At 37.1% G+C, this 26,127-nt stretch overlaps 1 protein-coding gene across 1 annotated transcript in view; it reads left to right on the top strand.

Annotated features, from left to right (window-relative positions):
* The window catches only part of LOC115209415 (nucleolar protein 6), a 41,277-nt gene that overhangs the window by 5,472 nt on the left and 9,678 nt on the right, over positions 1-26,127 (top strand). The window contains exons 3-19 of the mRNA XM_029777826.2: positions 1,885-2,001; positions 3,318-3,500; positions 4,598-4,766; positions 6,147-6,275; positions 7,890-8,065; positions 8,413-8,533; positions 9,479-9,642; positions 11,177-11,292; positions 14,252-14,429; positions 15,732-15,851; positions 16,518-16,669; positions 18,891-19,119; positions 20,314-20,419; positions 21,994-22,148; positions 23,150-23,310; positions 23,594-23,746; positions 24,641-24,738. Of these exons, the coding sequence (XP_029633686.1) occupies positions 1,885-2,001; positions 3,318-3,500; positions 4,598-4,766; positions 6,147-6,275; positions 7,890-8,065; positions 8,413-8,533; positions 9,479-9,642; positions 11,177-11,292; positions 14,252-14,429; positions 15,732-15,851; positions 16,518-16,669; positions 18,891-19,119; positions 20,314-20,419; positions 21,994-22,148; positions 23,150-23,310; positions 23,594-23,746; positions 24,641-24,738 (2,527 nt within the window). The remainder of the gene's footprint in view (positions 1-1,884; positions 2,002-3,317; positions 3,501-4,597; positions 4,767-6,146; positions 6,276-7,889; positions 8,066-8,412; positions 8,534-9,478; positions 9,643-11,176; positions 11,293-14,251; positions 14,430-15,731; positions 15,852-16,517; positions 16,670-18,890; positions 19,120-20,313; positions 20,420-21,993; positions 22,149-23,149; positions 23,311-23,593; positions 23,747-24,640; positions 24,739-26,127) is intronic.

Raw genomic sequence — 26,127 nt, forward strand, 5'->3', positions numbered from 1 at the left:
TGTTCAACTCATGCCAGGTTGGAAAATAGATGTTAAATGATGATAAGGTCGACTTTGCCTTTCATCCTTTTGGGGTCGATAAATTAAGTACCAGTTACACACTGGAGTCAATGTAATCGACTTAATACCTATGTCTGTCCTTGTTTGTCCCCTCTATGTTTAGCCCCTTGTGGGTAATAAAGAAATAGATAATGGTATTTGTGATTTCACTACATCTTGTGTCCATAGCTTACATTGGGTACTGCATATGAAGTTTATACATAGTACTTTTCTGCATGTTGAGCTAGGTCATTTTCCTGATGATCTTGATATTTTGTTTTTTCTCCTACTTAATAACAACTTAGTCATTGCTAAGTTTACTTCAGGGCCTCTTGATTCTAGGTTTTGCTTCTCTGGAATTGCTGTTTTGATTCCACTATAGACTCAGCTTTAAGAACTAGATCTTCAGTTTCTATGGACTGCCAAACTTAAGCTTAGTGATGGCCTGTAGGACAATGATGAATAGGAGGGGGTTGAGGAGTGAACTTCGATGGACCCCTACTTTCAGTCTAAAAGGACCACCTTCATATATCCCTGCTTTCTTTTTATATTCTTGCTCCTTCCATCTTCCCACTTCTGGTTCTGATGTTATTCTTCTTTCCCCTGTTCCCCTCCTCGGTCCTTTCAGCAAATACACATACCGTCCCTTTGTTATTGTACCCATTCCATTGTCACTTCAGTCTACAGGCTTTTGGTTACTGACCACTCCCGACATCAGTGCTTTTCAAACTTTTTGCTGGAGCGGAACCCCAAGGAAACATTCCACTGGCTCGAGGAACCCCTGTGCAATAATTTAATAGTCTTATGCACACACATCTGCACAGGAGAATTAAAAATTACTGCCGATTTTAGCAGTTTTGTGACTTCTTGCGGAACCCCTGGACTGTACTGGCAGAACCCTAAGGTTCCGCGGAACCCTGGTTGAAAACCACTGCCCTACATTTACATTGTGTACAAGGTACCCCACCTGCTGTTCACATTGTAAAATCGTTGGCTAATGAGCAAAGACATGTAGGGTCATGAGGTCCCTCTAACCCTGCCAGCATCGCAAATGGGCAATAAAAGATGATGATTATGATGATGAGATGGTTGGTGCCATGGTAAAATGCACCCAGTACCTTCTGTGAAGTAGCTGGTAACGGGAGGGGCACCAAGCCAAATGACACACATGAGCACCATTCTGTTAGAACAGTGAAGCCTCTTAAGCAGTAACTTTGGCTGTGATGACCCATCCCACCCATGTCCGCATAGAAAGTGGACATAAAATCATCATCATCATCATTTAGCGTCTGCTTTCCATGCTAGCATGGGTTGGACGGTTCAACTGGGGTCTGGGAAGCCAGAAGGCTGCATCGGGCCCAGTCTGATCTGGCAGTGTTTCTACGGCTGGATGCCCTTCTTAACGCCAACCACTCCGTGAGTGTAGTGGGTGCTTTTTACATGCCACCCGCACAGGTGCCAGACGGGGCTGGCAAACGGCCATGGACGGATGGTGCTTTTTACGTGCCACCGGCACGGGGGCAAATGATAATGATGATGAAAACAGGTGAAAATATGCAGATCCAGGGCAGGGTCATTCCTATAATTTAGATGGAGAATAATTATTTTTTGACGTTTTCAATACAATCAAAACAATACAGTTTCATTTATGAAAAGCCACTTCAAGCTATCATTTTCCAAACTAGGTCCTAACTTTAAAACTTAAGGTCCATGTGTATGTGTGAAAGATTCGTTCCAATGAAAAGAAAGCATATTTGTTAATCAACTTTTGTTTAAAAAATGGAAATGAGTATTTTAAATTGAGAGCAGTCATTGATACCGAGTGATGTTGGTTTCTTTTTAAAGATTAAAGAGCTTTTGTCGGAGGTGAAGGTCAGTTTTGCGAAGAGAATGAAAATAGAGAAAAGTGTACAGAAACTTGTTGATGTCTTACAGAACTTACCTAAAGGTGAAAGCTACCAGGTAAGTCATTCTTTTACCTGAGTGTTTATAAGCCATTAAAGAAACACACAAAACCGTTAGATTCACTTCAACATTTAAATTTAATTTCGCAAAATATTTTCGTCACTTTGAGACTGCGACCTGTCCACTGACAAAGCTTCGTAGTGAACAGGTCGTGGTCTCAAAGCACCGAAAATATTTTGACAAATTAAATTTAAATGTTGAAGTGAATCTAACGGTTTTGTGTGTTTCTTAAATGGCTTATAAGCACCTTCTATGCTGAAATTGTTTTCGTTCCAGCTCACGATCTCAGATCAAGTCACTTGCTATGCAAGTACATCTCTAATGAGTGTTTATTGTTTGACTTGCAGGATTTCAAAGTTAGTCACATTTCTGATATCAAAGATATTGTAATCATGATGCTGGTTTTAAGAAACACTTCATAAAATATTCTGTAAGAGAGAAACTAAAAGTCATTGTATGAATTTATTCTGTTCTATAGTAATGCATAAATAACATTTGGTTTCAGGGTTAGGGTTGTTGTCGACACTATTTATTGTCACAAATGATATAAGGAAGGATATTCCTTTTTATATTTACAAGATGCAGGTTTGCCTGTGTAGTAAGATATCCATTTCTCAACTATGTGTTGAGTGGCTGTGTGGTAAGTAGATTGCTTACCAACCACATGGTTCCAGGTTCAGTCCCACTGCGTGGCATCTTGAGCAAGTGTCTTCTGCTATAGCCCCGGGATGACCAATGCCTTGTGAGTGGATTTGGTAGACGGAAACTGATAGAAGCCTGTCGTATATATCTATATATATATATATGTATGTGTGTCTGTGTTTGTCCCCCTAGCATTGCTTGACAACCGATGCTGGTGTGTTTACCTCCCCGTCACTTAGCGGTTCGGCAAAAGAGACCGATAGAATAAGTACTGGGCTTACAAAGAATAAGTCCCGGGGTCGATTTGCTCGACTAAAGGCGGTGCTCCAGCATGGCCGCAGTCAAATGACTGAAACAAGTAAAAGAGAGAGAGAGTATGTGATTTCAGGTTCAGTTCCTGTGTTGACCAATCCCTTATGAATAACTTTGGTAGGTAGTGTTGGTACAAAGCCTATTGTATGCATGTGTGTATGCCTGTGTGAATGATCTCACTAGTAAGAGTGAGGGTGTTTTGTTCAGTCTGGGAAAACTAGAACAAGGGATAGAATACATTAAGTGTAGTAAGTGTGGTCAGTTGTTCAGCATTTTATCCTCATAGCCATTGTGCTTTTGTATATTCTAAACAAATTATTTTTCCAAAATGAGAAAAATATTTTCTTTTTTTTTTCCAGCTAAATGATCAAGAATGGGTTCAGAAATGTGGTCTTTCAGTTCCTTTGGTACAGAAACCCTCTACAGTTGAAGGGACATTCTGCTTTCACCCACCATCGTCAGTAAATATTATTGGTAGTTTCCCATTAGACACCTGTCTTAAAATAGGGCTCCATGTTGACATTGCTGTGAAGATTCCAAAGGTAAGTATTAACATGAAATATTTTGTGGATTCAGTTTAAGATATATCAATATTTCATCTTAGAAATCAGCATGAACCCATTGGGTGTCGATCCACTGAATATTGTCGTAATTAAATATGATCTTTAAATTAATGCTGGTCATATCTAATTATATCTTATTCTCTTGTGGCCTTTTGCATTAATGTCACTGGTAATCATAGTTTCTTGTTAAGCATGCTCATGATGAACGGTCCTATACCATATTCACAATATACAGTATTCATAGCAACAGTTTCATTGGTTGCTATACCATTAATCCTTGTGCTAATATGATTATTAAAGTTCAGAATCAAACTCACACACAAGCAATCACTGCATATTCAGAACACTTTTGTTGTGTGATGTGACCTGCCAAAGTTGATCTTGTACTTGATGTGTATAAAGTTTCAGATATATACATTTTGGACTCATCTTATAGATTACCTTCACAGACCCCCAGGAATCTGTGAATTCCAGACTGGGAGTCACTGGTTTAAGCTATTAAAGAATAATAGGAAAAATAATCAATTAATTTCTTTTTTGTGTCAACAAGAAGCCACTTCTGTGTTTTCTCTTTTTTATTTAACTCTGATTTAGAATTCGTTTATCACATACAAGATACAAGGATTAAAGAAAATAAATTATTTGCTATAAATTTCAATCAAAATAGATTTGTAGATCCTAAGTCTGAATCTGACTGGATTTAATTCCCAGTTGTATTGTTTTTTTATGAACTGATCTTCTATTATTGAACGCCATCTTGCAGAAAGTAAGTCTATGGACTAATATACTTTAACCCTTTCATTACCAACTCGGCCAAAACCGGCTCTGGCTCTGCAGTACAAATGTCTTGTTTTCATAAGTTTTAAATTAAAATCTTCCACCAAAACTTTAGTCACAATTTATGTTCCTAACTCTAGCTGAATGATAACTAAGTTATTTTACTAAATTCTTTGCTATATTTAAAAATGATTGAAAGAAACACAGAACATCTCAAAATAAATACAGTAACGAAAGGGTTAATGTATAAGATAAATCGCTCAATATATTACAAAAGACCTTATTTTTTTGTTTTTAAGAAATTCTTTGATACTAGAGACTTCCTGAACCAGCGGTATGTCCGTAAGAGAGCTCTGTATTTGGTGGCTTTGGCTGCACACCTGAAAAATGAAGCATTTGTTGAAGAGTTGAGCTTCACTTACCATCATGGTGATCCTTATAAACCAATACTCATAGCTGTTCTTCAAGGTAAGATGATCTGTGTTTGGTAATGTTTCTTACAAAAATTCATTTGTCTTTTCTATTTTATTTTAATCTCTTTTTGTGAATTACAATTTAATGGGACCAAATCAACATGCAAGTTCTTGATAAGTGATGGATAAAAAATATATTTCTTGTTAGACATTTGGAAATTTTAGATCATTGTGAGATGTATTTTGTTCCTTTATTGGCAAATATGAATGGTTTTTTTTGAGACTTTGCTAAATATAAAAGTGATGTTACAATCAAACTCTGTCCTTGACCATTTTTTTTTCTGCAGATATTGAGCTACAGATATTTTAAACCCTAATTAATTATAATGATTGCTTGTAATTGGAACAAATTTGTTAGCTTATCGAACCATGTTTGTACCAGAACTGTGTTAAAACCATCCATCTCAATCATCGTCATCATCATCACCATCATCATCATATAACATCCGTTTTCCATGCTAGCATGGGTTGGACGATTTTGACTGAGGGTCGGCAACCAGATGGCTGCACCAGGCTCCAGTCTTGATCTGGCAGAGTTTCTACAGCTAGATGCCCTTCCTTATGCCAACCACTCCGAGAGTGTAGTGGGTGCTTTTTATGTGCCACCTGCACGGGGGCCAGTCAGGCAGTACTGGCAATGACCTCGCTCGAATCTTTTTACACATGCCACCGGCACAGGTGGCACATGTTTAATTGCTGTTTGATACCTGCTAATTTCATTTTAATCCTGAGAGTTTCTTACACCGCTAATTTCCAATCTTCAGTGTTTTTGAGTTATGTTTGATAAATGTATTGTAATTTTATATCAATTATAGTTTATATCAGGATAATTATATTTTACATCAGCTTAATAATTTTTATGTAATTTAAAATAATATTTATTGATTTAGGAAAATCAATAATGTATTATGAAGTAGCTGCCTAATGTATTTATTTATTTATTTAACCGTTTAGCATTCAGATTTCTTTGTGAAATTTATTGCTTATTTAATTCATACTGTTTTGAATTAATCACATATTATTTTGCAACATCAAAATTTAAATGGTGTGGCTATATATTTTTAAAATGACATTGTAGGGTAAGTGTGAGAGGTTGGATCCAGACAGTTTTAACATAAAACAGGTGGAATATTTGGGCCGGATTAAGCGCTAAAGGGTTAATGAAAGAGTAATTAATCTCAATGTTATAAATTAATGCCTACTGATCCTGGTGTTAATTTCATGTTTTTTTCCCTCAAAACTGTACTAATTTATTCTTGCTTTTCTCTTATATTGATCATTGCCTTTAAGGCAATGAAATTGTTCTGTCCTTATTCTCTATATTGTTCTTTCATAAATAATTTACGGACCTTAATTCTTCTAACTTCTGTTTCAGATGCCAAAGATAGTTGTGAGGTTCACATTCATCCAGTGACCACTTATTTTAAACATTCACGATTTTCTCACAACAAGAGCAATGTGCGACAGGCTTGGTTTTATTCAGGAACAGATGCCGAGGTCAAAGGTAAAAACTCTTTTTCTTTCTTTCTTTCTCTCTTTATTTACATTAAATTTTACATCTTGTTTTGAAGGTAATCTTTAATTGTTGATTTGGTATATCATCATCATCATCATCGTTTAACGTCCGCTTTCCATGCTAGCATGGGTTGGATGGTTCAACTGGGGTCTGGGAAGCCAGAAGGCTACACCAGGCCCAGTTTGATCTGGCAGTGTTTCTACAGCTTGATGCCCTACCTAACGCCAACCACGCCATGAGTGTAGTGGGTGCTTTTTACATGCCAAACGAGGCTGGCAAATGGCCATGATCGGATGGTGCTTTTTACGTGCCACCTGCACGGAGGCCAATCGAGGCTGGCAACAGTCACGATTGGCCGTTGCCAGCCTCGTCTGCTTCTAAGGGTTGGACAATTTGACAGGATCCAATTGAGCTGGAAGTTGTTGAGAAACATCTGTTTTGGCATGGTTTCTATGGCTGGACGCCCTTCAGACAATGTGTACTGGATACAGTTTTTATGACACCAGCGTTAGTGACACTGTCAAGTAACTTGCAAGACAAAAGGGGAGGTACCTTGACAGTGGGGGTGGCTGAAACATTTGTCTTAATCTTACATCCCATTTAAAGTCCAAATAAACTGCCACTTCCAAGTCTTCCACTGATATCCTAAAATCAGTCCCAAAGAAATATAATAAACACATACAAATGGATCTAACTACAATATTAATAGCCTTACTGGCCACAAAATAGGGGAAGAAGGGCAGCAATTATCATGCTGAGACCAAGTCCATCTTCCCTGCCTGTAGTCATTACTGGAATCTCGTTGTGCAGAAATAGACTGGAGACCAGGAGTGCCATATATTCAGAGTAATACTGCATTCCATACTGAGGTATGATATCAATGGCAACTGTTGATATACTATGGGTGTTTCATTAATCAGGGATGATATGGGTCTACACAACAACAACTATTTTTATGACATATCATCATCATCATTTAACGTCCGTTTTCCATGCTAGCATGGGTTGGACGGTTCGACCGGGGTCTGGTAAGCCATGGAGGCTGCACCAGGCTCTAGTCTGATTTGGCAGTGTTTCTACAGCTGGATCCCTTCCTAACGCCAACCACTTCGTGAGTGTAGTGGGTATTTTTTACGAGCCACCGGCACAGGGGCCAGAGCGGGCTGGCAAACGGCCATGATCGGTTGGTGCTTTTACGTGTCACCGACATGGATGCCAGTCAGGCGAAGCTAGTATCTGCCATGTTCGGACGGTGCTTTTTATGTGTCACCGGCACGGGTGTCTTGACTACAATTTCCATTTGAATTTTTATTTTGATGCTGGCGAACTTGACTCAACAGGTCTCCTCAAGGTTAGCACAGCAGGCCGTCCTGCGAGCCATGAACTCACTTCATTTGTCGGGTCTTCGAAGTCACAGCATATCTCCAGAGGTCTCGGTCTTTCGTCATAGCCTCTGTGAGGCTCAAAGTACGAAGGTCATGCTTGACCACCTTGTCCCATGTCTTCCTGGGTCTACCTCTACCTCGGATTCCTTCAACAGTTTAGGAGTGGCACTTCTTCACACATCTCTCCTCATCCATCCATATGTATTATATATTTCAGATGATGAGGAAAATCTATTGCTCCCTACACCCCACTACAACATGTCCATTTTAAAAGATCTGCTGATCACAGAAAATCAAAATTTACTCAAAGAATCTCTGTGTGTTGACAGTGGTCAGCTAAAAGATGGAATTATTCTTTTAAAAGTTTGGCTCCAGCAAAGAAACTTGAATACAGTGAGTATATATATATATTTGTATTCTTTTGTTTTGTTTCTTATGATAAAACAGTTATTAACCCTTTAGCATTCAAACCGGCCAATCTGGATCTGGCAGAGTTTCTACAGCTGGATGCCCTTCCTAGAATAATTATTAACTAACCCTATAAGAATTTCACAAAGTGTAATAAAATCATCTTGTCACGAAGAAAAGTTTTAACATTTCAGGCAGAAGCCTTTTCCTCTGAAAAAGCATAAGTTTGTTCTCAGAATTAGGGTAATTGTCAGCAATAGAAGGGTTACATGACTGATGTTGTGGTACCTCACTCCATTATTTGTATTTATAACTATTATATTCCCTTGCAGGGTTATGGTGCTGTGTCTGGTTTTATAATTTCAATGTATGTAGCCTACCTTCTTAAGCTGAAGAGACTGAATAAATTAATGAGTAGCTATCAGGTGTTCCGGACAACCCTGTACAACCTTGGTAAGTTTTTGCTTTGTTTATTCTATATTCTTGTTGTTGCTACCATTGAATATAAGTTATTGAATCATGAATTTATGTAAAAGCAGATTTATTGAAGATGGGACATTAATTAATTTTTAACATTTTAAGTTCTCTTAAGTTATTTCAACTGCTCAAGGTTTTGTCCCAAATCTCTCTTTACAAATATCTTACCAGTTCTAAAAAGAATATATTATGTTTAAGGGTTCTGGATAGAATAGCTATCAGCTGATTCTGCTATATGTGTGCTTGTAACCCTTTAGCATTCAGGTTATTCTGCTAAAAGTAATGCTTATTTATTCACATTGTTTTGAATTAATCATGAATTATCTTATTGTTTAACCCTTTAGAGTTCAGATTATTCAATCAAACCTAATGCTTATTGATTCACATTGATTTGAATTAATCATGCATTATCTCATATCTTCAAGATCTTGATGGTGTAATTACTTAATGTAGAATAACATTGTAGGGTAGGTGTGAGGGCCTGGATCTGGTCAGTTTGAACATAAAACAGATTAAATATTTTGGCCGGATATGGCCAGTTTAAATACTAAAGGGTTAAAAATTTCAATGATGAGATACTTTATTTTTAGGTTGACATTGTAGTGTAGGTGTGAGAGGCTGGATCTGAATAGTTTAATCATAAAACGGAAAATATTTGGGCTGGATATGACCAGTTTAAATGCTAAAGGGTTGTGTTGTATTGATTTACATGTTCAGTAATAATGGATGGATGGGTGGGGTAGCCTTAGCTATATTCAAATGTTTAACTTCTTTTTAAAATTGGTTTCTGCTGTTTCTTTCACTTCACTTACTAGCTTAGAGAAATCTTTTTATTTAGAAAAGCTGGAAATTTTGTTGAATTTGGATTGATTAGATTTAGTAGTGATGTATAATTTTTTTTTTTTTTTGTTTCTCCTCCAGCAAACACTGACTGGGTTAAAGATGGTATCAGCTTCTACAATCAAGAATCACAAGAAAATGCACCAACTTTAGACAGTTTTATAGAAGCTTTTGATGTAACTTTTGTAGACTCCACTGGATTTCTTAATTTTACAGCTGCTTTATCATCTTACACATATTTGGAAGTAAGGCTTTGCTTTTTACATTTTACTTAGTCTCTGTAATGCATCATGTGTTTCTGTCGGAGGGCAGTAACTCCAAATGAGAGTTGATTTGAACAGTGATAATTTGTACAATCCTTGCTAGTATAGAAAGTGAAAGTAGATGTGAGAGGCAGAAATCTGATTATTATACAATGCTCTATGGTTTTGAGTTTGATACCTCACAGTATTTAGAACCTGTTCAAATCTTGCTGTTTCATTGTGTTGAGTCCTAGTTAAACTTTTCCTGAATATATTTCTCACAAAGCACATAGCCCATAAGTTTCAATTAATTTTGGAAGTAATGAAGAAAGATAGTAGAAGCTTTTAATAAAATTATTCAACCCATGCCATACCCTTGTGCCATTCATTACATTCACCTTTACCTCTACCTGTCACTCTCCTCTCACATGCTAATAAACTTATCCATCCACTCTTCCTGATTCTTAGTATTCTTTCATACTCACTTGTATTTTGAGAGCCTGCTCTGACACCTTGTCACCACTGTCATTGTCATCATGCCAGTTATTCCCTCTCACCATTATAAATGCAAACACCTGGGCCTGTCCTTGTATTGTACTTTAGCCTCTCAACACCTGGCATAAAGCCACCTCCAATTCTATTACAATCTCCTTTCATCAAGGAATCTTTTTATTTGTGTTGCAAGTTACTTGATAACTTTATTGGCCAGTGTCATGAAAATATGCACTCAGTATATTCTATAAAGTGGTTGGTGCTAGGAAGGGCACCCAACTGTGGAAACCATACCGAAACAAATGTTGGAACTTGAAGTAGATTCATATCTTGTTGATCCTGTCCAATTATCTAACCCATGCCAGCATGGCAGATAGATGTTGAATGATGATCATGATATATATATATAATTATTATTATTTGAGGGAATAAAATCCAAACTTACATGGAAAAATATTCAATTTAGAAATACTAAATCAAATTTCACACAATATAATATATATATAAAAAATTAGAAAAAAAACACCTTTTATCAATTCAAAATGAACAATTAAATTACACCATCTAGAAAATTACATATAATAGAAAAATTGAAATTAAAATAACAATAAAATGTCAAAGATTAAGTAAATTGCAAAAAATAATAATAAAAACGTATATAATAGGGGGGAAAACGACATGTTTTGTGGCTATATTTAAGAAATGATTATAGTAGTAGAGAAATCACTTCGATATAAATATAGTCGCTGCCATCCTTAAGATTACAGCTGTTTCACAGCCTTTTTCATGTAGTAATAAATTATTCAGTATGGAATAAATTATGTTTACATGTTTGTATTAAATATGCATGCTATACATTATAAAATAATTAACTTGGTCCTTGTTAAACTGGTCTTTGTAAATTCATTTATCATAAAATTATGCAAGGAAGCCGAATACAGCCTGAAAATATATAGGATCTGAGTGTGTGTGTGTGGTTTGTATTTGTATTGGCTGAATTGACTATTCTTAACTTGTCTTTGACTTTCAATTTTTGTCCCTTCAGTTGCAGCATGAAGCTTCTATTACTCTTGAAATATTGGATTCTCAAAATAGAGATTGTTTCCATACTATTTTCATTCAAAAAATTCCATTTTGCATGCGGTATGACCAGATATTTCAGTAAGTTACCTTTTTTTTTTGTTGTTTGTTATATTTAATTTTATCTTACTATATTCATTATCTACACTGTAATTTGATTGGTAATATTTTAAAACCATTTTGTGCAATTCGTAATTTTTAAATAATAACTTAAAATCTGTTGAAGAATTAAAGACTGCAGGTTTTAATTTTAGTAACTACAAAAAAGGGAAATCTGGGACTGATCCTCTGACCTCTAGCTTCCTTGGTGCATTATCGAAGCAAAACCAATGAACATAGTGTCTCCCTCTCTGTCATTTGTCAACATATTCTCAGAGCAAATATTTCTAATTTGGTCTGTAATGAAGATCTTATTGATCAGACCATCAGATGTCCTCATACACAGCTGGTCACAATGCATTTCCATTCTTCCCTTCATTGCATTGTTTTCTTTTATTTGGACCAGAATCGTTTCACTGTCATTCTCTCATCCTTTTGAAGGTTTTCTGAAAGGTCTCTGCTCATCTCTTGGATACCTCTTGACAGCTGCTCGGGTCGACCTCTTACTTCAGCAAAACTTGTGTTTTCAGCATTTTGGAATCATATCATTCACCCCATTCTTGAATTACCTGGTTTTGTATATACTCCTTTGATGCTATTCCTAGCTTGGATTCTTCCACAGCCCTCTTGTGTCATAACCAATCACTGTTCATTTCTTTGTAGTCGCCCATGTCTCACTTGCTTTTAAACATGCAGGCAAGTTGCTGCTATTGAAAAGTTTGACTTGCAGGAGCTTGACCAAGTTGTCTTTTGAACGTATCTTTAACCCTTTCGTTTCCAACCCGGCTGAAACTGGCTCTGGTTCTGTAGTACAAATGCCTTGTTTTCATAAGTCTTGAATTAAAATCTTCCACCGAACCTTAGTCACAATTTATGATCCTAACACCAGCTTAATGATAACTAAGTTATTTTACTAAATTCTTTGTTATATTTAAAGTAATTGAAAGAAACACAGAACATCTCAAAATAAATACAGTAACGAAAGGGTTAATCAGATTAAGCACCTTCCACCCTCTACCTTCTCCAATCCATGCATCATTAATCATCCCCCACTTCTTATCTACCATTCCCTACATCCACTCTTCAACATTATCTTATCCTTGCAGTTGTTTCTTATATCTCCCTCTCCTCTTCCATTCTCCCATCTCTTGCTCCTCCACATATTCTTGCAGCCACACTCCTCCCACTTCTGCTCACCTTGTACCTTATGGATCCACCCGGAGACATCACCATTATTTGTGCAGCTCCTACTGATCATTCTAACCCTCCTCTTTGAAGTGTAACCATGTAACTCTCTTCTACTTCAAGATACCTGCTTTGCTTTCTCTCATATTTTAATCCTTCATCTCTTAGCATAAAGCTGTCTCCACACCCCACCCCACTCAGGGTTATAATTTTGTGAACTGAATGCTGACCTCACTAGTACTGGTGGAATGTAAAAAGCACCCACTACATGCTGTAAAACGGTTGGCATTAGGAAGAACAGCCTACTATAGAAACCATCCTACTAGAGCACAATGCAATCTTTGAGCCCATTGGATCTTGACAAACTGTCTGACTCAGTGGTTTTCAACCAGGGTTCTGCGGAACCTTAGGGTTCCGCCAGTACAGTCCAGGGGTTCCGCAAGAAGTTACAAAACTGCTAAAATCGGCAGTAATTTTTAATTCTCCTGTGCAGATATGTGTGCATAAGACAATTAAATTATTGCACAGGGGTTCCTCGAGCCAGTGGAATGTTTCTTTGGGGTTCCGCTCCAGCAAAAAGGTTGAAAAGCACTGGTCTAACTCATATGAACATGAAACATGGACATTAAATGATGATGATGATGGTATACAAGGCATAGGCAACCTTTTTTCAAGAAGCATATTGCATCAGACAATGCAGACTACACTAAAAGAAAAAAGAAACTCCAAGGACCTATTTCATTAGTGTGCAATTCAGAAAGTCCTTCAGGCTATAGTTTGCCTGTGACTGATAGATGTGTGTGTGTGTATATTGTCTTTTGTATTTGCATTGACACTGAAGTTCACACAGTGAAAATACTTTACTAGTGTTTATATGGTGTATCTACCTACTTGACTAAGTATCTATCTACCATTCTCTTTTCTTTGCTTTGCAAGGTTTATATTTCTTAACGGTGTCAGTTATTCATCTCTGTCCCAGTTGGAGGACATCTGACTGACTGACTGACTTGACAGCATTCACCCGGGGTGGGTTGAGCTGGCTTCATTCATCCTCAATGCTGTATCTCTCACAAATGCCAACCAGGCCTGGCAATTTGAGGCTAAGCGACCACATGATCTCCAACCACTCCCTATTCGAGCAATGAACACTGTAGATATGGGGGCCTAGGTTATGTTCCAGATCAGCCTTGACTGTCATCAGCCAGGTTTTTCATTGTCCACCACATCTGGACATCTGGGTAACCATTTCGTTACATATGGACATCTGGGTAACCATTAAAGTTTTACCATCTGATAAATACTTGAATTAGTGTGACAATATCTTTATGCATTCAGCTAAAATAAATACCATCTCTCAATATGTGTATATATATACAATATATATATATATAAAATTAGAAAAAACCCACCTTTTATCAATTCAAAAGGAACAATTAAATTAAATTACACCATTTAGAAAATTACATATAATACAAAAATTAAAATAACAATAAAATGTCAAAGATTAAGTAAATTGCAAAAAATAATAAAAACTTATATAATATAAAAGGTGTTTTTTTTCTAATTTTTTCTATATGTTTTTAATATATTTATTATATTGTGTGAAATTTGATTTGGTATTTCTAAATTGAATTTTTTCCTTGTAAGTTTGGATTTTATTCCCTCAAATAATAATTATATATATATATATATATATTACTCTTTAGTTTGTAACACTAATTTAAATGAGTTTGTGTTTGTAATTATTTATTTGCAGTATCACTGATATAAATGCACTGAAAGAATTATCTACAAAACCAAAATTTTCCCAGAAAAATCTAGACTTTGGTGGGTCTTGTGTTCTAGCAGTTCTTCCAAATCTAATGAACTTCATTCATAAAATTCTGTCCAAACGAGTGAGTCATCTCCAAATGAAACCTACAGTTACCTCTGAGGTAAGGAAATTCTCATGGGTTTATTTAGTTCATTTTTTTTTTATTCATAGGAATGGTGCAACTTTACTATAGAATTTATTATAGAATTTGATGCTGACAAATGTTACTGTTGATAACAGCTACATATTTAATTATTCTAATTGTGAATATTGCTGTCATTATTTTTTTGCTGAAGACAGCTGCATCAAGAAGTGTCAATCTCTAATTGTGGAGGGTAGATCCAGAAATGTATGATAAAGTGGTGAGAAAGGATCTTCAGAGTTTGGGCCTCACAGAGGTGATGATAAGGGACCGAGACTTCTGGCAGTTTGCTGTGCTTTAGAAGACACATCAGGCTAAGTAAAATCATGGTTGTCCTTGCACACAGGCATGTCCCTTGCGTCCCTCTTCAGTTGAGTAATCCTAATCTTGCAGGCTTTAGGGTGCTGGTGCCATGTAAAAGCCCCCGTGCCAGTGCTGTCTAAAAACACCCATACACTCTGTAAAGTGGTTGGCATTAGAAAGGGCATCCAACTGTAGAAAACATGCTAAAACAGACATGGAACCTGGGCAGCTCTTCAGTTGTCCAACCCATACCAGCATGGAAAACAAATATTAAATGATGATGACCAGCGTCGCCTTACTGGCACTCGAGCCCCGTGCTAGTAGGGTGTTAAGAGCACCGTCCGAGCATGATCGTTGCCAGAGTGGCTATCTGGCCTCCGTGCTGGTGGCACGCAAAAGACACCATTTGAGTGTGATCGTTACCAGCATGGCCTTACTAGCACCTGGGTCGGTGGCATGTGTAAAAGATTCGAGCAAGGTTGTTGCCAGTACTGCCTGACTGGCCCCGTGCCGGTGGCACGTAAAAGCACCCACTACACTCTTGGAGTGGGTGGCGTTAGGAAGGGCATCCAGCTGTAGAAACTCTGCCAGATCGAGATTGAAGCCTGGTGCAGCTATCTGGTCCGCCAGCCTTCAGTCAAATTGTCCAACCCATGCTAGTATGGAAAGCAGACGTTAAATGATGATGATGATGACTTTACTGGGGCACTATCTTATCTTAACTCCAGATATTTTTTTTATTGATTTCTGAAAGCTGACAGGCGAAGTAGGCATTAATATTTAAGCTTGGTACATAAAGGGCTGTAACCAAATATCAGTGTGGTATTTGGATTATTGCTTTAGTCTACACTGTTATCCATTTGGTACTCAAACAATGTATAGACAAATCTGTTAAATATATCTGTTTCTTTGTTTTGATAACTGATAGTTACTGATATCTAGTTTTGATTTATTAATAAATAGTTTCCTTTTCTACAGTGGTCAGTCAATGAAGAACCACCACACAATTCTTTAGAATGTTTGACTTTTGGTCTCAGGTCAGATGAGGAACATTGCTACAGTATTATGGAGAAAGGACCCCCGGCTGATCACCAAGATGTAAGTTTATTGAAATTCACTTTAAGCAATGTTTTATATTTATTACGTAAAAAACACCATCCGAGCGTGGCTGTTCGCCAGCCTCGTCTGGCACCTGTGTCCGTGGCACATTAAAAAAAACACCATCCGAGCGTGGCCGTTCACCAGCCTCGTCTGGCACCTGTGTCGGTGGCACATAAAAAACACCATCCGAGCGTGGTCGTTCACCAGCCTCGTCTGGCACCTGTGTCAGTGGCACATAAAAAATACCATCCGAGCGTGGCCGTTCGCCAGCCTCGTCTGGCACCTGTGTCGGTGGCACATAAGAAACACCATCCGAGCGTGGCCGTTCACCAGCATGTGCACTTGTACAGGTAATGTCGATTTGATTGAGTAGGGGAGCATATCCAACATTTGATCTCTATAAACAAATCATCTGTGTGGTTGTTCAGCAAGAAATTGCTGAACCCCCTTCTGTGTACATGTTGCTAACCCTAACCTTACTTACGGCATCTCTGTACATATATATATATATATATATATATATATATATATATATATATATATATATATATAAAAGGGTATTTATTTAAAACAACATTGGTGCATTTACTGAAAAAGTGTTTGTTGATCACTCAACCCAAAAGAGGAAAATAAAATGAACAGTTTTTTTTCTTTGAATATTAGGCTAAAGAATTCCAAGAACTTTGGTCAGGGAAATCAGAACTGAGAAAATTTAAAGATGGTACCATTTGTGAGGCTGTCATTTGGCTCACTAAACCAACTATGTACAAGAAAAGAACAATTTTTTATGAAATTATTTCTTTTATGTTAAATAAGTAAGTATTTTTAGTTGAAATTTCATGTAATTTTTAAATTTTATTGATTTAAAAAAAAAATTTACATTTATTGTAAATCCAGTTTTGGCATTATTCCTTTATAAGTCTAAGAATTTGTTGATTTCTATTTCAGTTGTGTTGATCAGGTTGTGTATATCTTCTTACTCTGTGAGCACTTTATGAAACGGTAGCCAATTGTCTTTCAAATCATATTGTACCACCTTCTTAAAAGAACTGGGTATTTAACCCTTTAGTGTTCACATAATTCTGCCAAAACTAATTCTTATTTATCCACGTTGTTTTGAATTAATCATGCATTATCTTGTATCAGGCGCAGGAGTGGCTGTGTGGTAAGTAGCTTGCTAACCAACCACATGGTTCCGGGTTCAGTCCCACTGCGTGGCATCTTGGGCAAGTGTCTTCTGCTATAGCTCCAGGCCGACCAATGCCTTGTGAGTGGATTTGGTAGACGGAAACTGAAAGAAGCCTGTCGTATATATGTATATATATATATATAATATATATATATATATATATATATATATGTGTGTGTGTTTGTGTGTCTGTGTTTGTCCCCCTAGCATTGCTTGACAACCGATGCTGGTGTGTTTACGTCCCCGTCACTTAGCGGTTCGGCAAAAGAGACCGATAGAATAAGTACTGGGCTTACAAAGAATAAGTCCCGGGGTCGATTTGCTCGACTAAAGGCGGTGCTCCAGCATGGCCGCAGTCAAATGACTGAAACAAGTAAAAGAGTAAAAGAGTAGCTTTGAGATTTTGATGAGGTAGCTGTTAATTTTTAAAACGATATTGTAGGGTTGGTGTGAGAGACCAGATATGGCCAGTTTGAACATAAAACAAGCAGAATACTTTTGGCCGGATATGGCCGATTTAAATGCTAAAGGGTTAAACATAAATATGTTATGACAGGATGGTCATGACTGGAACGCTTGACCTGAGGCTTAACAACTAGTGTTTAAAAGTTACTATTTTAATTTCTTCTATAGTATATATCAGTTGGTGATCCATTTTGCTGAAAATTACATTCACTGTATCACAAACAACAAGACATCATATTTATGAAGTTTATTTGGGAGTTAGTTATTGGTTATAAACATTTCAAGTGGCATTAATTATTAAATGGCTGCTTTGTAGACACCTTGAAGATATGTGGCTATGTTAAGGCACTTTTGAAGAAGAATGATACTTTGGGTCACAAACTTGCTTATTTCCATAATGTTTATTGAACTAGTTTTGCCTTTCCCTTCTCTTCTAATTCTGTCAGCAATTTTCACCACACTGAATATTTAAGCATCATCAAAACCTTCATCACCATTTTTGTTTCCAGTGAAACACTTGATAATACTAAGATCTCCTCCTCAATCACTGATGGTTTATTAGCAAGTATATACCAGCAATCCTGCTACAATTCTTTTCTAAGATCAAGCAGTCGCTTTTGGACTTACTTCCCTGGTGAGGAAACATGACTAGAGTTGTTATCCTTGCTATTAAAGACTGGAAGACTGGACACACTCACTTCTGCATTCTGTATTCAAATTTCATTAAACTTCCAGGGGTATCTTCTGTGGGGTTTTTTTCACCCCACAACACAAATTAATATATATGTATATATATATATATATATATATATATATATATATATATATATACATGATGATTGCTCAACATTTTAAAACTATTGTAATACTTACAATGTTTAATAAAATGATGTAGTGTGAAACGATCGTACCAAATTACCGAAGATATTCTTGTTGCTTAATTTGATTATAATCACTCCATGGATTTATATGGATAACACCATACAAAATTCTGGTGCATCTAGCTTAAGTACCATATTCATTTGAATCTAAATTTTGCTGAACTTATCTATCTATCTATCTATATATATATATATATATATATATACTAATCTATTTTTGTTCTATTTTTTTATTATACCCATTAGGCTTTAGAAAACAGTCCTTAGAGGGTAGAAGCTTTTCTTCAGTGTCAGGTTTTGAATGTTATTTCCATCTGTTTAGCTCCAGGTTACTCCTGATTGAGCAGACATTTGAACAAAGGTGTTGTAGGTTTTTTTCCCCATATTGGTATAGTATACATTAGACTGCTGTATCTAACGTATCCTTCCCTGTTTTAAGTTGCTTGCTTTATGGTAACTCTGCATATTTTACCTTGGTATTTCTATTTCCAATTTTTCCAGATATTTTTCTATTCCACCGAAAGCTATTGAATTTCCTGCAACTTGTATTGAATCCATCCTAACTCTTCCTAAAGAAGCTAGTCCAGAGGAGGATTACGGCACAGGTGAAGAAGCCAGCACTAAAGTAAACCAAGCCTGTGATAAACTTAGGAAAATTATTAGCAACATTAAAATTACTGTTGATATCAAAGATATTCAAGGGATTTCTCCTGTTTTTCGATTTGCTGAGGTATGTCTCCAAACTTCCACTTTTACATTTTTACTTCTTTTGAACAAATATTCAGGATGTGGTGTTAGACTTTGCAATTTGTGCCTTTACTGGTTCCTCCACAAAAGTGTGGTAGTCTTCCAGTGCTCATTGCTCATCCTGTAGACATGGCCAAACCAGTAGCCTGATATGCTAGACTTGGTCTTCAATGGTTGGCTACTGGTTGGGATTGTTCTCAGATGTTGTTGTTTGAGATTTGGTTGTGTAGAGAGACACCAAGGATCTGATGATGCCACATTCCAAACAAGTGCCTCAGATCATTAATTAAAACAAAGGCTGTGTATTTCAACAGAGCTGAAGTAACAAAAAGATGGAGTCTTTGATAAAATGAAAATGTAAATTTTCTAAAAGGAAACTGAAACAGAGCTGTGCCCGTGGCATGTAAAAAGCACCAACCGATCGTGGCTGCTGCCAGCCTCCCCTGGCACCTGTGCCGGTGGCACGTAAAAAGCACCCACTACACTCACGGAGTGGTTGACTTTAGGAAGGGCATCCAACTGTAGAAACACCGCCAGATCAGACTGGAGCCTGGTGCAGCCTCCTGGCTTCCCAGACCCCAGTCGAACCATCCAACCCATGCTAGCATGAAAAACGGACGTTAAACGATGATGATGATGATGATGATGATTATACTGTGTATTTAGTTGTTACTAGTCCGCATAATCATTGTTTTCCACACCGGCATATGTTGGTTGGATTTTCTGAGGCAGTGTTTCCTATTGTTCCTGACCCCAACCCTTTAGGATCCTCTTGAAGCACATAGAGGAACATTATCAAACCAGGATACATCATCATCATCATCATTTAACGTCTGCTTTCCATGCTAGCATGGGTTGGACGGTTCGACCGGAGTCTGGAAAGCCAGAAGGCTGCACCAGCCTCAGTCTGATCTGGCAATGTTTCTACAGCTGGATGCCCTTCCTAACGCTAACCACTCTGTGATTGTAGTGGCTGCTTTTTACGTGCCACCATCAGATACATCTGATATTATTTGTGATAAGGAAATATGTTATTGAAGAATAATAAGAATAAGCTGAGCAATATTTCTGTATGTCAGTGTCAGAATATGCAGATGGAGTCAATCCATATTACTAATACTTTTTTTTTTTTCCCAATGCAGGTTTTTAAATTAATTTTTTTGTTTCTTTTCTTGAGGTATTTCCTGCACTTGGTTGTAGAGATTCACCAAATTGTTTGTCTCAGAAAAACAGAAACATCCCAAGTCCTGATCTTTGTCCTCATTATTGTCCTGTTGTCACTGGTAAGAAGTTTGTTATGCTTTATATATACATTTTATCATCATCATCATCATCGTTTAGCGTCCACTTTCCATGCTAGCATGGGTTGGACGGTTCAACTGGGGATCTGGGAAGCCAGAAGGCTGCACCAGGCCCAGTCTGATCTGGCAATGTTTCTACAGCTGGATGCCCTTCCTAACGCTAACCACTCTGTGATTGTAGTGGCTGCTTTTTACGTGCCAGACGAGGCTGGCAAACGGCCACGGTCGGATGGTGCTTTTTACGTGCCACCGGCACGGAGGCCAGGCGAGGCTGGCAACAGCCACGATCGGATGGTGCTTTTTACGTGTCACTGGCACAGAAGCCAGTCGGGGCGGTGCTGGCAATGGCCACGTCCGGATGGTTCTCTTATGTGCCACCGGCACTGGTATCACGGCTACAATTTCCATTGATGTCAATCGATTTTGATTTTGATTTTCACTTGCCTCAACTGGTCTTCACAAGTAGAGTTTTGTGTCCCAAGAAGGAAAGGTATGCATAAGTGGATTGGCTACATCCCAGGTAGAGGCCACAGGTTATGGTCTCACTTCTCCTGCCAGGTCTTCTCACGCACAGCATACTTCCAGGTGTTGTTTTAGCTTTGATGGAGCAGACCTCTGTTCAAAGATATTCTATCTGTGACCATCCTGTCTTGGAAGGGTGTTATGTAGGGCTACTACATAATGTGCCTTCTATCTAATGTCTCCTTCCTTCACTGTTTGTAAGACTGTGTGATTTGATAGAGCTATAGTTGTTATTTCTAGTAAGTTGAGTTATGATGTAGAATACATCCTAGACGGTGGTGTAAGATACAAATGCACACACACAAACACACACACGCACACATGTATATATATATGTGTGTGTGTCTATGTATATGTATATATATGTGAGTGTATACAATCTTCAACAAAGTAAGTCATGTATACAATTTGGACACATATCAGTACATAAACATACATTCACATGTACATACACATGTACACACACACACACAGACATGTCTACACACTTACCAAATATTCACATACATACATACATACAATCGTATAGGCATGCACACATGCATATGCATGTACACGTATGCATACGCACATACATATACACACACATACACACATATGAACTAACTGTTACTTTCTCAGATGCAGTACGGAATTTTATCAGTGATCAGGTCACGGTCTCAAAGCGCTGAAAATATTTTGGCAAATTGAATTTAAATGCTGAAGTGAATCTAACGGTTTTTGTGAGTTTAAATGGCTTATAAACACCTTCCACGCTGCAGTTACACGTCTGCTATAACCTCAGTCATATGTTAGTGGGACATAGTGGCCATACCTTCACCTACCCATTTTAGTGGGCTACCCACTGTATAGTAGTCATATCATGCATGTTATAACCCTAATCACTTATCACAATCACCTCGTGTTTGTGGTTTACTCAGCCACCATACAATGGTCACATAATGTCTGGCTCCCTGGGTAAATGCTAAAACACAGCCCATCAACGATGAATTTTCTGATATTTCTAAACCTAAACTTTTTGTTGTTCATTGCAGTTCTGTGTATGGTTGGAACACGAGGAAGGGATCCTCAAGATCTTGAGACGCTTTATCGTTTGAAGGCACTCTATCTCTTAGAACTAATGAAGAGTTTACAAAAGAAATTTAAACTTGTGATTTCATATCATAAACAATATTTAGATATTCTGGTGGTAAGTAGTAAACTCTGTTTCCCTATTCTCTGATGATTCTTTTAGCTGTTATTGGAAATGAGGATTGGCAATGAGAAGGGCAATCTGGCCATAGAAAATCTGTGTTCAGAAAATTCATCTATCTCATGTCAGCATGGCAAAGTAAACATTAAAATGATGATGATGCTGTATGTATGCAAATACACACACTTGGCCCTTGGATACATTTAGAAAGTCCATTCTGTTGTGAGCATTCAGGCCAGGCCTTAAGTTAGAAGATATCTCCCATTTCCAGTAATTTCAGGGACCTGTATTGGGTTATGGGCACTGCTTTATTTCTTGGCTAATGCAAAAAAAGAATCTGATGCAAAAACCATTCCTTAAACATAGGTTAAATTAGCTTCTTAATGAGAACATAGCGATAATGTTTAGAGAATTTTACCAAACATTTTCAATTTTTATAAATTCAGTTGAATTTTGGAATAATTCGTCTAATATAACTTTGAATTGTTTTTTCATCTTTTATAGCATTATATGCAGAATTTATTCATGTTATCGTAATTAATGTACTGGACATTATAGGATTTAATTTGAAATACCTATTTCTTTACTACCCACAAGGGGCTAAACACAGAGGGGACAATCAAGGACAGAGAAATGGATTAAGTCGATTACATCGACCCCAGTGCGTAACTGGTCCTTAATTTATCGACCCCGAAAGGATGAAAGGCAAAGTCGACCTTGGCGGAATTTCAACTCAGAACGTAACGGCAGACAAAATACGGCTACGCATTTCGCCCGGCATGCTAACGTTTCTGCCAGCTCGCCACCACTAACTTAACTACATTTCTAATTAACCTGTTAATATCTGAATAATGATTTTCTGTAAAGAATGGATGATAGATGAGCTGAGGTTAACAATCAGGATCCTGAATGTATCTAAGGTCAACTTTTCAAACTGTTTCCTTTTTCTATTGGTATTTATGTTTTTTTTTTTTTTTTTTTTTTTTTTTGCTATTTAGGATGAAATTGTGTTCCGGTTAAAGTTGTGTTTCAATCAAGAAATAGAACTATTAAAGGGGCCACATGATAGTGTTGAAGGAGAAAAGGTTCACAGTGATGAGTCCCTCTGTTTATGGGCTGAGACGAGAGTCATGCCAAAACTGACCAGTGTCCTTCGTGGGTAAGTTCCTCTTTGCTTTTGAATGTGGAATTAGGTGCTGTATAAATAAATGGTTCAGAATACTGGGTTTCCAGCCCTGCAAATGGATTGAAGATGTGTGTTTCACCATAAAAGTAATTGTGGCATCTGTAAATGGCTGAATGCTCTTGTATTCCAAGTTAGACATCATTATTATCTTAATTGTAACACCTGTGTCATACTTTAGGTAAATTATTACACATTTGGTTTTATTATTGATTTTACTGTAGAAGTTAAATGTCTGACTTTTTTTTTCTGGTTACAGTCTTGGTCAAAAACACCAAACTTATGGCCTTGTTGTACGTTTAGCCAAGCGCTGGCTCTCAGCCCATTTCTTATCTGATGACATTCCTGCTATAGCAATTGAGTTACTGGTGGCAAGTCTGTTTTTAGAGCCTTATCCATTTGAAGTACCACGGTAAGTTATTGTTTCTTCTTTATAAGTTTTTCTCTAAATAAATAAAACGATAGTGATAATAGAAGCAAAGGAAGTGCTATTTTCATCTGTCTTGATTTTAAAGTTACCACTTTAGCACTTTTTATCATATGTCATTTCAATTAACATTACTATAAAATTTAATAGACATAGGCGCAGGAGTGGCTGTGTGGTAAGTAGCTTGCTTACCAACCACAATAATAATTGAAGGGTTAATTACACATGTATTTTTAAGTTGATATTTATTTTCATTTGTTCATTTTCGGTTGGCTTGAGGTTATCATTGAAGACACCTGTCCAAGGTGACACACAATGGAAATGAACTTTATTAAGCATACCTCTGTGCCTTCAGGTGCATGTGTGTATGTATATATTTGTCTGTATATGTGTGTATGTATATCTTTCTTTTTTCTTTTTACTTGTTTCAGTCATTTTGACTGCGGCCATGCTGGAGCACCGCCTTTAATCGAGCAACTCGACCCTGGGACTTATTCTTTGTAAGCCCAGTACTTATTCTATTGGTCTCTTTTGCTGAACCGCTAAGTGACGGGGACATAAACACACCAGCATCGGTTGTCAAGCAATGATAGGGGGACAAACACAGACACACAAACATACACGCACATACATATATATATACATATATACGACGGGCTTCTTTCAGTTTCCGTCTACCAAACCCACTCACAAGGCTTTGGTCGGCCCGAGGCTATAGTAGAGGACACTTGCCCAAGGTGCCAGACAGTGGGACTGAACCCGGAGCCATGTGGTTGGTAAACAAGCTACTTACCACACAGCCACAAAATAATATTTTTTGCTCTTGTATTTGAATTTTTTCATGTTCAACTGTTTCTAAAATGAAATCCCTTTTAACAGGGGATCAATTTGTGGCTTCCTTCGTTTCCTGTACTTGGTGTCAACATTTGACTGGGCAACAAGTCCATTCTTTGTCAACTTAAACAATGAATACTCAGGTAAGTGACTATCTTAATTATTTTTTTCTTTTTACAACTCATTATTTCATAGTGTGTGAATCTGTATCTTTGTTATTCTAATACTTATTTTTCTACCATCAGCTTAATGGGAACCATGACAGAACATCTGCCTGTGTGTCTGTAATGTCTTATCTGTATGACACTGCCATCAGAACATTTTGTCCTGCCTTTGAGATTCTATATTTTGATCATCTAGACCAGTGGTTCTCAACTGGGGTCTGTATAGTCCTTGAGGGTCCATATAAGATTTTGTTGTTAAAATTTATCTGCAATGAACTAGTTATACTTCTGCAATACACAAAATATTCTAACAATTTTTCTATTACAATTCCTAATAATATTTAATTATAAAAATATAGTAGGATTTTTGGATCTTTTCTGTTTGAACGGCAGTTTTTTCTAGCGGTGTCATATGAAATTGTCACCCATAATTATGACCCTAGTATCGATTTATTGCATTTCAATTTCTGTTAGGGTTAGGGGTGGGGAGAAGGGTATCTTTTTTTCTTCACAAATGTAAATAAACCTAATCTGTTTCTTAAACGAGGGACATATTCATATGGCACAGAATGCTTTTTACCTCAATAGACGTCAGTGATTGGTTGAAATTGAAGAAAAAAACCCAAATATCTTACAAACTATAGAATTTTTTCAATAAAGCCACGAGAAAAAGATGTTTTATAAACACATTCTACCAGTATACGAAGTTTAAAATTTTTTAGTTACTTGGAAATTATGTTAAAAACTGCCATTCAAACCGAAAAGGTCCAGATTTTTTAAACATAAAATGGATAGTAGGGTCCATCTGAGTAAAATAGGAATCAAAAGGAGTTCATAGGTAAAAAAATGGTTAAGAAACACTGATATAGACTGTACCATTGGACTGGATTCCATAGTGTACCAAATTTATTCAAGTATAATACATACTTTTTCAACTTTTTGAAACTAAATTTTAGAAGTGCACATTATATACAAGATCTAAATATTCACCATTATCCTCAATCAAATGTTTCGCTATATTACTACAATAATGTTACAATTTTTTGTGATAATGATGATGTACTGTTGAGTTACTGTTATCGGTCTTCAATATAGAAGGTTATAATATAATAATTTCATTATTGAAAATACAATATTAATTATTTGTACGAGGTGTTTTAACCTGGGTTTTATGGATCATAATTAATAGTGTGCATCATACATGAGTCAAGCTGGCAGAAATGTTAGCGTGCCGGGCGAAATGCTTAGTGGTATTTCGTATGTCGTTACGTTCTGAGTTCAAATTCCGCCGAGGTCGACTTTGCCTTTCATCCTTTCGGGGTCGATAAATTAAGTACCAGTTACGCACTGGGGTCGATGTAATCGACT

This window comes from Octopus sinensis, linkage group LG3 (assembly GCF_006345805.1).
Source record: "Octopus sinensis linkage group LG3, ASM634580v1, whole genome shotgun sequence".
In the NCBI taxonomy this organism is placed as follows: Eukaryota; Metazoa; Mollusca; class Cephalopoda; order Octopoda; family Octopodidae; genus Octopus; species Octopus sinensis.